Source organism: Netta rufina (assembly GCF_964035555.1).
Source record: "Netta rufina genome assembly, chromosome: 13".
NCBI classification, from domain to species: Eukaryota; Metazoa; Chordata; class Aves; order Anseriformes; family Anatidae; genus Netta; species Netta rufina.
In genome coordinates, this window is record NC_140136.1 from 2,188,085 (window position 1) to 2,201,957 (window position 13,873).

The following is a 13,873-nucleotide window of genomic DNA, read 5'->3' on the forward strand; positions in this document are numbered from 1 at the left end:
AGCAGTAGAGGGAAATGGGGTTATTTAGCCTCGAGAAAAGGAGGCATGGAGGGCACCTTATCACTCTCTACAACCACCTCATCCACAACACTTGGCAGTGCTAGGTTAAGGGCTGGACCTGATGATCTTGGAGGTCTTTTCCAAGTTATGATACTAACTTGCTAAGGATGTCCAGAGAATCTGTTGCTCTGCTCAATGGCTCTTCCTGCCCGACCATCTTGGCTACGATTGAATTCTGCCGGTCGTTGTTCAGTATTACTGTGGTCTGGGGGACAACACTACAAGACAAAAATCAGAGAGGAAAATGGAATGTGAAGGAGAAAACCTTTTAAATAATACATTAACACAGTCTTATTGTTCACACAGCCTACTTAAAGAACAAGGTTTAGAGGCAGTCTCTGTTTTTCTCCCAGCATCGTGGTTATGTATCAAATGCAAAAGCTGGTAATCCATCGCATTTGACATCTGTATCACTTTAAGTACTCATAATTCTTTCGGAGGACGGACAGCTTCAATGGAATTATATAAAAGTCCATGACCCCTGGAAAAGCGATAAAGAATTCATCAACTTGAGATACACAGGAGGAAGGCTGCAAACCACAGCTTCAAAGAGCCACCAAATTCTTTTGAAAAGTCTGAAAGTGAGCATTTTTAGATATACTACAGCCAACTTACACAGTAATGCAGCATTTTTAGTGGGATAATTCCTAGAAAAAAAATGGGAAAGTATTTATTGCATAATCAGATAACGAGCTTAGTGTAAAAGCAGTATTGTTTGCCAGGGCTGAGGGCTTTGGGGGCTTGGGAGGGAGGGTGGTACGGGGGGTATCAGAGCAGAACATGAACAGACTAACTTGAAATAATAACAAGACTAAATATTTCTTGTGTGCATTTCACATACAAAAAAAAAAATCTAAAACAATAGAAAAGCAGTTAGTGTGTGAAGCAGGGAGAAACCAAAATGCCTTCCCTATCACAGGTGATGACAATGCAAAATAAAATAACCAGAGAAGTGCTGCACGCAGAAAGTGCACTAAGTCTACAATATATATATTTAAAAAAAAAAAAAAGTAAATACCAAGTAAATAATTGTCTTCATCATGCAGTTTACCATTTAATTTGGTTTCAGGGATTACCACCATTATTCCCACACCACTACTCTAAGTAAGACATCATTTTGATATTTAAGACTGTTTTTACTGTGGTCATGGTAAACTTACAGAGAGAAAGAACTTAGAAGAAAAATTTGCATTTTAGTGACAGAGGCAGCTTTCTTCTTTCTCTTTGCTTCACATGGTAAATATTCCGCTAGTGTTTTTGCTGGTCCAACATCTCAAACACAACCGATGGGCATTTATTTTTCTTAACTGTATTCCTTGGCTAATTGTCAAAACGCAAATACGAAAGACAAATTGAACAAATCTGATGACAGCAACTCTGTTTATTTCAGCTGCAACAGAGCGCCTGCTTGCGTGAATATTCATGGGTCTACATAGGACTAAGAGCTACAATATCCAACACTATGGACCTACAGAAAATAAACTATCATAAGAGCTAACAATTAATGGATCTCAACTTTGGCTCAGCTAAAATGGCTAACCATGGTTTTTATGGATACAAAAAGTCCAAGGGCCTTAATGCTCTGCTCCCCTCTTCCAGAAATTCTATCTGTTGCTAGTAACAAATGGGATTCCTTACGGAGTGCCAATGATCTGTTGGCCTGCAAACCTCGTGAAGCTCTGGAAGATGTTTGTCTAATCATGGACAAGTACAGAGTGTACTATAGCTTTTCATGTGTATGTGAAGTTCAAATTCTTAAGCAATAAATTGGTTGTTTTTGTTGGTTTTTTTTGGTTTATTTTAGTTGCTATCTGCAGTATAAGGGCTTATGATGCTTTACTAGTCACCTTTCAACATGAATTTTTATTAAGAGAAAATATGTACGTTACTAGAGACGGAATTCTCCTACTTAAAAAAAGGCAACTTCTATCTATTTTCCCAGTATCAGCACCAAACATTTAAAGAAAGAAACACACCAAATACTTGATAATATGCCGATATGTGGCAGTGTTGGCAGTTCCCCCAGCCTAGCAGCAATCTGTGTTTTCGTCACATTTCCCAAATCGCCCAAATAGCTTTAAGTTTTTACAGGCCAGTTTAAAATGTTCAAAAATTTTATACTTCCTTTTAGACATTGTTCTTTATCACCATCTTTCTCCCGATCATTTCTGAGTGCCTTTTTAAAATGTCACTCACCAAAGCTCATTTTTAATGAGCGCACTGAATAATTAATTGCAGCTGTAGAAATAAATTCAATAAAATTCCATTTACAAACTCCCTCGGCTTTTGCTCATATTAAGTTTATATTTGGGGAAAAAAAAAGTCTTAGCACTTAAAATTGACATAAAAATAAGAAAAAGGTGTTTTTCTTGTTGTTGTTGTTTTTAAATAGCGTTCATTTTTTAAGGAACACAATCTGGAGAGTTAAGCCAGATGGCATATAGCTAATTTAGACTAATTTAGAATGAGGAAATGTTTTACTATAAGCCACCAGCACAGATTTACGCGCTCTTCAATGCATCAATGTATGTTTCAAGATTGCTTACTTAAATTCATAACCTTTTTTTGTTTTAGGGGTAAATTTGAAGAGAAAAACATCCATGAAAACATCGGCTCCCCTCTAAGCATTAACCTTTCCTAGTTAGTAGAATAGATTGAGAGCACAAACCCACCACCACAGTTGTTTGGGGAGGAGCCACTAACAAAACATACCATTTTACTGACACTTATTTTCCTGGCTAAACAGCACAAAGGCAAAAACAGACACCACAAACACAAGGAAAAATCTCTGTAACAGGACACAGCAACTGCCAACTTGTCCATCAATTGTTTTACATTTGGAAATGAACAGAAACGAGCAAGTTGTAAGGATTCGGAGAATCCATAAACCAGTTTGGAGAGAAAACTGAGTCACACAAAGCACAGTGGTAGAGAATAGCTAAAATAAACATCCATTTGGAGATGTTCAACACAGCACAATGCATCTACAAGCTCTAACTAATCTTTCTCAGGGATTAACCTGAGTAGGAACTCTACATCTGGTTTCAAAATAACTGAATGAAGTTTCTTGTCTATTACCAGGAATCGTTACGGGGTGGATAAAACATCTCCTGTGCTCTGTATCTACTAACACACAGGCTCTAGTAAAAAAAATAAAAAATAAAAATTGATTCCATTTTGATCCCAAAGGAGAATTAATTTATGTTTAATGCTTAATTCTGAAAAATGATGCTTCCTCCAGGAGCGTGCACAAGGAGGATGCAGCAGCCTTTTTGTTCAGATCCTAAGCGTTAACCAAGGAACCATCTTTCTGGTCCCCGTTCTGCACACAACAAGAAGGGCCACAGGAGCTGCTGACCAGTTCTGGCAATGAGGCATCACCAGGCCAAAATTTTGCAGAGCTGATGCTGTGAAACTTGAGCAGCTACTCCTCTGGAAGAAAAAGAAAGTAACAGTTGGGACCAATACAAAAAGGGGGCCAGTATGCTTGCAAAAATGAGAGTTTCACAGTACTCCTTAGACTCCAATTTCTACACAGACAAAATGAATATCCACAAGATTCCCTGCAGATACGGGAATGTGCTTCCCAGTAATTTTCCTGTTAGGTTTTCTATTCTCTGTTTTCAGATTTGTTTATTTTAAAGAGACAGCAACAAGAAATCTGCTGAACGTACACGGCTTTAAACAAGGAGTTCTATGTTAAGTCAAAACCCTGGGCCAACCTTAAACGATCCGGTAGAGGAAATCATTAAAACTTATTACAGCCTAATGTATCCTCATATTGGATTACTCTAATTTATTTTCTCAGAGCCCATACTGCAGATAAATCAACTGTAATCATTACTTATGTACTAAAACACAGATAACGAAAATCATGGAGAAGGGGGAGGACAGCTTCTGATACTCAACCCGATCCCAAATGAAGCAATTCTTTCTATCAGTGCTGCCAGTACTATATTCATGAAGATGATGGAAAGAAAATATTAAAAGGGGTCACAGGGAGTGCTTCAGAAACCCAGTGTTGTTGCATAGGCTTCAGTAGTTTCCATTTATGTTCACATATTCCTTTCCCCATAAGCATTAGAACTTGGAGAGACTGTTCTTGGACACAACTGAGTAAAAAATTTAAAAGGCATGATACTTGTAGATAGATTTATATTTGGGGATTTTTTTTTTTTTAATGCCATTAAATAATCTGTTCAATTACTGGAGAAAATATTCCTAAAAGAATATATATGCCAGATAAGGATTTTCAAGTGTGTATATTTAACCTCTGGCTTTTCTTTTTTTTTTTTTTTCTTTTTTCTTTTTTTAATATAAAAGAACTTTCAATCTTTTCTATAAGAGCACTCTTGCCAAAGGTAATTCTCAATATGGAAAAAACGTGTGAGTCAGATATGATCATTAGTCTTAACTCTTGGCATTTTTATTGCCAATAACCCATCAATCACATAGAGCGCAGCCAATGACATAAAAGAACTTGCAGCAGTACCAAGATGACGATCTGCTCCTCTTCCCAGACGAGGCTCTCACTTAGCAGGAGAGAAAAATAAAACAGAAGGAACTCATTGGCATTTCTATGTTCCACAAGGTACAAGATAAAAAGGGCTTCTCCAAATGGATGTGAATGAGTTTCGGAAAAACAGACTGAATTTCTCGGATGAGAAGTTACTGTTCTTGTATCTCTGCACACACTACTATAGCCAGTTAACAGAGTATTTATAGCAGTCCTCAGGCAGTTCAAGAAAAGAAAGAGAAGAGCCCTCTGCTCAGACCATTTCTGTGTCTCCTTTGAGTATGTGAACATCTGCAAACAGGTAAAGACAACCTTGGAGACAGAGCTCAGCTCACGGACATTCAACCAGCCACATCCACCTGAACTGCTCTTTCCTGTCTGTCCGTATCAAAACGCTCTGCAGGTACTCCAACACCCACACCGTGCGCGCTGCGTATCTGTAAGGCAAGGCTCACGAGGGTATAATTCTCACCTTCCTCTGGCGTATATATTAAAAGGAGATGCAGAAGGAAAGGAGATTAGGCAGAAGGTGGAGTTACTGCTGGCAAACTGCTTGTTCCAAACACAGCCTCAAGGAAAGCAAGTCTGGGAAAGAGACCTTGAACACTAATATTTTCCATTTTACGGCTGGAGACTGCCCTGTTCTGTTTGTTTGTTTTTTCCCCTCTTATTAACACTTGTGTTCATCAAGAACACCCACCCTGGATCTTTTCATCACTATTAGGAAGATAATGTTACAATGGTCCTTCCTCTTCCACCTGCTGCCTTTGCCTTCTGCACATAACAGTTACGACTCTCTACCCAAATAGGAATGAGAAAACTGACTTATTAATTTACAGTATAGTATACATGAAAAAAGGGAAAGAAAAAAAAAAAAAAACAAAACACAAAGCAGCAAAGCATACACAAAATTACGCTGGATTTACACACACAAAAAAAAAAAAAAAAAAAAAAAAAAAAAAGAGGAATGCAGCTCCTAATGTCCTAGAAGAGAGCCACAGAATCACAGAATCACAGAATCACAGAATTTCTAGGTTGGAAGAGACCTCAGGATCATCGAGTCCAACCTCATACCTAACACTAACCAGTCCTCCACTAAACCATACCCCTAAGCTCTACATCTAAACGTCTTTTGAAGACCTCCAGGGATGGTGACTCAACCACTTCCCTGGGCAGCCCGTCCCAATCCCTCACAACCCTTTCAGTAAAGAAGTTCTTCCTAACATCCAGCCTAAAGCTCCCCTGGCACAACTTTAGCCCGTTCCCCCTCGTCCTGTCACCAGGCACGTGGGACAACAGACCAACCCCCACCTCACTACAGCCTCCTTTAAGGTACCTGTAGAGTATGATAAGGTCGCCCCTGAGCCTCCTCTTCTCCAGACTGAACAAGCCCAGCTCCCTCAGCCGCTCCTTGTAAGCCTTGTTCTCCAGGCCCCTCACCAGCTTCGTTGCCCTTCTCTGGACTCGCTCGAGTGCCTCGATGTCCTTCTTGTAGCGAGGGGCCCAAAACTGAGCACAGTACTCGAGGTGCGGCCTCACCAGAGCCGAGTACAGGGGGACGATCACTTCCCTAGCCCTGCTGGCCACAGTGCTTCTTATAACTCAGTCATTGCTGATATGTATTTGGTACAATACTTTTACAATGTGTTCCAGAAGCAGGAGCAGTCTGATTCTAACTTCAGTCCAAATTTCTTCATACAGTTTTTATGAACTACAGCTCATATCATTCTAGATGTCCAAAGTGGTTACGAGTTTTAAAAAACAAGTCCTATTTCAGTATGATACATTGTCAAAAAGCACTCAAAATGACTAGTGATTTTCACAGAATCACAGAATTTTCTAGGTTGGAAGAGACCTCAAGCCAGCAACTAAATCATTCACCAAGCTGAAGAACAGTAAGATATCTACTATAGGATAGAGCACACTATGGGGGCACTTGAACAGTTAAAGTTTTAATGTCCCTAAACCATCCAGTCACCTAGCCATAGCCAACTCCCAGAAAAGCAGCAGCATTATCCATCATTTTCAGTAACAGCCCAGTCGTCCAAAATTATCTTTGGATTCTATGCATCTGGAATATCACATAAGAGCAGACATTATAAAGATAGCATTAATGATTAGGTCACATACAAACACAAGCCAAAGTACACCAACCATCACAGGAGAGAGATTTGTGTATCTGAAAACCAAGAAGGCTGTAATCAATTTATAATAAAGACAAAGCAAATGCAGCATTCACTAAAACATACTGTTAACATTTTAAGATTTAACACAATGAATTTCCAGCTCAAACATACGAGCTAGATGTTTTCCAAGTTACAAAACATGTCTCTGCAGAGCTTATGGTACTCAACCCTACCTACAGAGACAGCCTCTGAATTGGCTGACAGGCTGAAAGATGAATTACTGGCTTTAAGACCAATTTCATCGACCAATTTAAAAAGCTGTTAAAATGTGTTGTGGATTATTCTGCTCTGAGAAAAGCCACGCTTGTATGACCAACTGTCATCATTCATAAACGCAAACATCCATTCCCACAGGCTCACCAGCTAACCAACAGCCAGGCAGTGCTACAAGAGACCCGAAGAACCTACCTGCCACTTCCAAGCCCAGCTTGGTACTTTGCAGGTGTCGTACAATCTGCATGCACATAGAAGCAACTCACACTTTTTTTTTTAAACCAATTTCTCTTATTCTGAACAAAGACTGTAAAAATTAAATGCACAGTGAAAGACAGGCTATGAAGCATCTTTGGACTAAGCAGATACAGAAAAGCAGCAAAAACCAGTGCAGCCAGGCCATCTTGCAACCAGCATAGATGGGACTGAAAAATCCTGTCACCAGAAACGGCATTAGACTTCTACTTTTAAACACGGACTGGAAAAGGACAGGTCATGACTTTTAATTAACAGGTTCATACGAGGCTCTTAAGAGATAAATGTACTCAAAAACATAAGAGCAAAGATTTTTTCTTCAGATAATTTAGAAGGAAATTTACAGCTGTTACCCTTCTTTGAGCCTTTATGTCCTGAACCACAGCTAGATTATGCAACCTGCTGGGGATTGTATTAAACGTGAAACAAAACAGGGTGATCTCTAAGCAAAGAAGCAGTCGTATTCGGTAACAAAGTCTGTGAGCCATATTGACTGATCTTCAGCAGAGACACTGTGAAAGAAATGATTTACTGCAGCCGTAGTACTAAAACAGAATTTACTACCTGGTTAGAAATCACGGCATGAAACTAACGCAAAGGTTGAACTGACAGTCCACACAGAAGCAAGAGAAAGCAATGAAAAGGCAGAAAGACTGAGAGCTTTTAGCTCTGTGTTAGATATACGCTTAGTGGGATTTTTAGATGTCACTAGGCAGGCTGGGCTTTTTGCTATCTGCACACTTCAACACAAATACCTTCATGAATTTGGCCCAAGATCAAGAATAATTCCAGGAATCTCTAAACCAAAGCAAAGTGCACTGCCTAAATACAAGAATTTCTTCAGTAACCTTCCATGCCCAATTAGGAGTAGAAAGGTTGGCAAAAGATAACAAGGATACATCAATAATTTATCACAGTTCATTAAAAATGTGCAGAACGTGAGACTTGTGAAAAAAATTATGAGATTTATGAAAAGGAGATTGTGGTGGCTTAATACTTTAGGAAAAGTTTACTTTTCCTTAGTAAACACACACCTAGTCTGTGATGCTGCCTGTACTAGGTACGTTCCAAACAGAGTAAAAAGCACGTTTTTTCTGCAATTGCAAATGCGCAAAGTACTGAAAGTGAAATAAGAACTAATCTAACACACATCTTATAACCAACACATCAAATGGCTCTATTCCTATATTCCTACAAGCAGAAAAGAGGAAAAAAATAACTCATCCATATATATATTATAGAAAACACCTGCAATGCTAACACAAAGTGCAGCTAAATAAGGATGTGTCAGCAAGGTTCTTTGTGTAGAAGGGCAAGAAAGGAAACCCCCGAGCAGTCAAAAACCTGCCCATCCACTGAGAGTGCCAGCATGTGCAATCAAAATAGTTTAGACCAATTTGTTAATTAAGCTCTGTTAAGCACCCTTCTATAAACTTTTATAAACTACAAACAATTGTGCAGATGTTATGGTCCAAAATCAAACTCCAACTATCCTGGTATGATCCATTATTACACAGATGGCTACATTTACATTTCTTTTTCCAAGTTGTCTTACAATTTCTAATATCTGCATTAGAATAATCACACTAAATGGGCAATTTCAGTCTTCAGCTTCATGATTGTGCTGCTTGGCTTCACATTTAAATCATATATTATTTTTTTTCCCTCTTTGATAGAGACTGCTGCATTAAACAACAGCAAAGACAGGGGAGAGAAAAACCAAGGGCCAAGCAGAGCAAAGCTCACTGCATTAGAGATGAAGTTCAGTAAAAGTTTGCAAGACACCTTCGTGAACAAAAGACATTAAGAAGGCCCAGTGAGCACTGCATTTTCAATGATGTACAACCATGAGGGACTACATTGCTATTTTCACTTCTGCAGAAGAGGATTTAAACCAACACCGCTGTTTCCAGCGTCAGAGGCCACCTAGAATAAGCCTGACTTGTGTGGCTCGAGAAGTTTGGGGGTGAAGGCAACAGTGTTATAAACTGGCTTTCAAGAGAGCAGTTACAGTGAGTGAAGCCTCCACAGTCATCAGATAAACTGCAAAAAATTACATTAGGTTCCTGCAAACAGAACTAAAACACAGAGAGACAGTTCAAAAATAATTTTTAGTGTATATTTCTGTTTTTCTTGCTTTCTGTAATTACCCCACTAGTTATATCCACTTGTTACTACACACATTTTTATAGAAAGGCCAAGGATGCTGCTACTCTGCGAGCTGGTACTGAATCTTCAAATTCCATATACGCTAGATGGCTGTCAAAGAAACACCACTCTTTACTTTTATAAATAATATAACTTTTAAAAGATATTAGGAGCAGATTTCCTGTCTCAAACTCCACCCTTAAATATGGAACAAAGAGACTGAGCTAAAGATATGCAAAAATGTACAGTTCCCCAGAAAGGAAAAATTCTGTTTGGAAAGACATTCAGATTCCAAACTGTTTTTTACGTTTGGAAATGTATCAGTTAAATAACATCTGCTGCCAAGTAAGGCAGATGGAAGACTGGCTCCTCGCCACCTCACCAACCTCACCGAGACCTTGCGAGATGTACGGCTGTTTCATCCTGCTGAGGCTCTGAATCCATCTACAGCTCTTTTCCACCTTGCTTAAAGCAAAACTAGGGACTCTCCAAAAAACACTGTGGGTTATTCTTTTTAAAACTATACTGATGTATCATTTTCCGTAAGTAAGAAGACGGGTCGTTCTTGCCAGCTTTTTAAAATAGCACTACCGGTACATTAATCTGGTGTGAACAGGGATGCAAAGTACTTTGAATCACATCTTGGAAATGAAATTTGTCCTTCCAAAGGAGGAAGGAAATTCGCCCCCTGCGATCACAGATTGATGAGGTGCTCCCCTCTTAATTTGTTCTTTTCGTTCTACTCTTGGAAGCAAATACCCGAAGTTACAGCAAAAATTTCAAGGGAGAGTGCTCCTAAGCACTGGATTTTTGAACCCTAAGCACCTCCAGACACTAACGTGAAAAATATTTCAACTCTCAAAACTGGAGTCCACGTGAATATATAAGGCTTTTCTGCCCCCTTCTGTTTGTTACGTTTGATATATTACTTTGTAAAATGTATAGTATGCAACATATGCTTCCATAATCTGGTGTGCTGTGTCAAATGCATTAAAATTTACAGAGCTTCACTAAATAAAATCCTAATAATCTTTTTCACCCATTTTACAGCAGTCATGGAGTAAAGACTAGTCCCTTTCATTAAAAACAATAATTCTTTGCAAATGTTTATTTAAAAAAAAGGAGCAGCGTGAGCCATACAAAGGCATTTGTCCTGAAGCAAACTGCAACTGATGTACTCTCTGCCTTTATTTCTTCAATGCAATAGCTGGCTGTGTTCACAGAACCGTAGAATTAAGGTAAATGTTCTGCTCTCCGCAGCAGTTATCTAATATGACCTTATGGGATTTGGCAACGGCGTAGGTCAGCCTACCTTTTAATACTTCTATAATTGGTTTTAAATGTTCTTAGATGTTAATTACACTAGTAAATGTCCCCCCTAATCCATATAAATAACTCAAAGCCTTTTTGATCTCCATGTACGCCTCCCTTTTTCATTCTCAGATACTCTTACAATTAAAGGGTGCTGATTTCTAAAATGTCTTGACACGAGGGGCAAATTCCCTGTGCATTCAGCACTCTCATTTCTTAGCTTGCTCTTAAGAATAGTGATATATTGCACCACGAGGGGCTCCATGCAACTGATTTTCTGTTTTTGCGCCATAAATTTCACTGAAGTCTGGGATGCAGAACGAAGTTGCTGTATATTAGCTAAGTGGGAATAAATGCTTACCCACATGTGGCTCAGAACACACAAATTATTTCAGATGTTTCAAAACTCCCCTGTTTAAAGGATTTCACATCTGTCACGTGCTAAGAGCAACAACCAAGAAGTTTAAGATATGATAACACTGCAAATTGTCAAATACTAAGCTTCCCAACACATCTGCAAGATCGAAACCCTTGTCTAAAACAAGAAGAAAGCTTATTACCTAAATTTATCACCTTTATTTTAAGTGCATATTGCTGAAAATCTTAGTTATTGTATTTTTTTAAGAATTCAAAATCATACCCTTAGTTTTGTTTTGTTTTAACCTCATAGGCATATTTTAATCACCATCATAATTTCAGAAAATCCGCATACTTTGCATCTATTTCTCACACAGAAATTATCAGTCGCTACTTGCTAAACTATCATCTGAATCACTGGACCATTACAAACAACATTTCATCAGAAACCATTAAGTTAAGAATATATGGACTGGGAAAAACAAATCAACACAGTTCAAATCTTGGTCACTTCAAAAAGTTTTTATAGATTAAGTCTATATCCATGAATTATTGAACTCTCCAAAACACAGCTGAAATGTTACTATTAAATTGTTATTTTAATTCTATAACTGACCTTGTATTCTCAACCTAAAGGCTATCTGAAAGTTATATACTGTTTCTGAACTTATCAAATCCCACCAACAAATTACTAAACACTTGGCTCCTCAGTATCTTAGTGCAACAATAATGGAATGTGAAATTCCAATGAGAACACTGCTGTACAAACTTCTTAAATACAAGACACCACTTCTCCCTAGTCCTGCATGAATTTTAACTCCCAATAGTGGAGGGATTAAATGTAAGATACACTGAAACCAATGATACATGGAATTTGGAGCACTTGTTAATGCTCTGTAACAAAACTCCAGACAGGCTCAACCAACAGACGAGCTTAATTTCCAAATAGCTAAGTCTCTAGCACACGCATCCAAAACAAGAATGATGATTGTTTGCAGCACTGCTGCTGTAGATCGTACCCAGATAAAGCAAATAGCAATAAAAATCAGAGTCATGAGAGTCCTAAAACTATTTTTAATATAATCATGTAGTGGTCCTAACTGCAACGAATCACCGAAGTTCACTGAATTTGTAGTGAGTACTTGTACCTGAAATGCAGGTCTCAATGCAGGTAAAAAGATGTTGATCAGTATTATTACAACTGACGACCAGAATCAATCTAAAGATGCTGAGGCTAAGAAGTTCTTTTGAGAAATTAGGAGACTTTGGAAAGCATTATAGTATTTTTCAGGGAATCAAACATTTAAGTATTTTGTTCAAACTGCAGAAGAAGAAACTAACACTATGCAGCTCTGGATAAAAAGATGTCAGGAAAGATGGGCTGCCATCTAATTGCAGAATTCCATTATTTGATTAGTTCAGTTTTATCATCCAAACTGATTTTAAGAGAGAACTGCGGTTTTCAGATAAACATGTCTACTATACCTCCAGCAGTTATGTGGGGTTTTCAGCCATTCTTTTACAAATTTCAAGCCACAATTCTTCCAGGCTAAAATACAGCTAAGCATTGGCTGGCATTGTAAGGAAGCAGTAGCTAATTTTCGTCTTTTAAGAAAAACATAGAGATTGCATTTCATGCATTCAGCTTGAAAACACACACAAACGCACGTGTAAGCAACCCTTCTATCACCTGGCTTTGCAGTGAGAGATTTAAAATAATAATAATAATAATAGGTGGCAGAACTGAAAACAAAAGCCACAAAAGGAAGGAAAATAACAGCATTTTGAGCCAATCAGTGCAATTATGAATGGCAGTTCAAGTCCTAACTCCCTTAGTCAAACTTCAACTTAGTCTAAAATGCTATTTTTAAGCTTATTTGCTTATATTTATGTGCAATCTTAAAAAAAAAAAATCGAGATTCTAAACAAAATCTTAAAGAATAAATATGCTCTAAAGTCTTGATTTAAAAAAAAAAAATTATGATCTTTAGATATTGTTATTGTTAACTTTGTTCCCTAACCGGGAGCGCGCCTGAGATGACCATGGTGACAACAGGTCGCAGACAATCCCAGACAATTCCCCACAACCAGGCAGGACCCACACAAAAGCCGTTCAATGCGAGGGCAGCACGCTCATCCCCAGCTCTTGATGACACAATCCCATTAATTATAACCAGAACCCTCACTGGCTGAAGCTCCAGATATGACACTCCAGCCGTTAATTTAAAACAAGTTTGTTTGCACACAATACCATTGACTGACAACAGAAAGTGGCAGGGAAAGTTTGGTAATTTATTGATACCGCAGGGTCCAGTCCAAAACAATGACAGAAGTTCATCTGTGTTTTTGTCAGCCACTCCCAGACTTCAAGGCCTGTGCTGAAGACTCCGCTGGAAAGCGCTCGAACACAAGATATTCCGAAGGATAAGTAAACACTGCTTGCTTACAGAAAGTGACAGGAATTTCTGAAGACCTGATGAACTCCAGAATGTTTCCAGAGAGCCTCCTAACACATTCTGATTACCACCCCAAATAACTGACTGTTTTCAAGATATTATCAATAACAACTGTTTGTCTTTTTTTTAAACCTGGCTTAATTTTACTTTTTTTTTTTTTTTTTTTTCAGGCTGACTGTTGAGCTGTCTTGGGGGCTGAATAAGCTACCAGACAAATATTTTTCCAGGCCTAAGTTCAGTGCATGAGATCAGGCTCACGGCAGGCAGAATAATGTACCTGCAACTTGAAAAATAAACCATCTGCCATACATCTTGCAGGGTACTATAGCCCTCAATAGCCCTTTGTTTCAAGCCGTAGTAACCTTAAAAAA

At 38.4% G+C, this 13,873-nt stretch overlaps 1 protein-coding gene across 5 annotated transcripts in view; it reads right to left on the bottom strand.

Moving 5' to 3' along the window:
- BANP (BTG3 associated nuclear protein) overlaps positions 1 to 13,873 on the bottom strand; it is a 146,135-nt gene that overhangs the window by 111,809 nt on the left and 20,453 nt on the right. For all 5 annotated transcript variants that reach the window (XR_014618824.1, XR_014618825.1, XM_084294627.1 and 2 more), the window contains exon 5: positions 159 to 278. Coding sequence is in view for 3 of the 5 variants with exons in the window: in XM_084294627.1 (XP_084150753.1) it covers positions 159 to 278 (120 nt within the window). In the remaining 2 variants the exon portion in view is untranslated. The remainder of the gene's footprint in view (positions 1 to 158; positions 279 to 13,873) is intronic.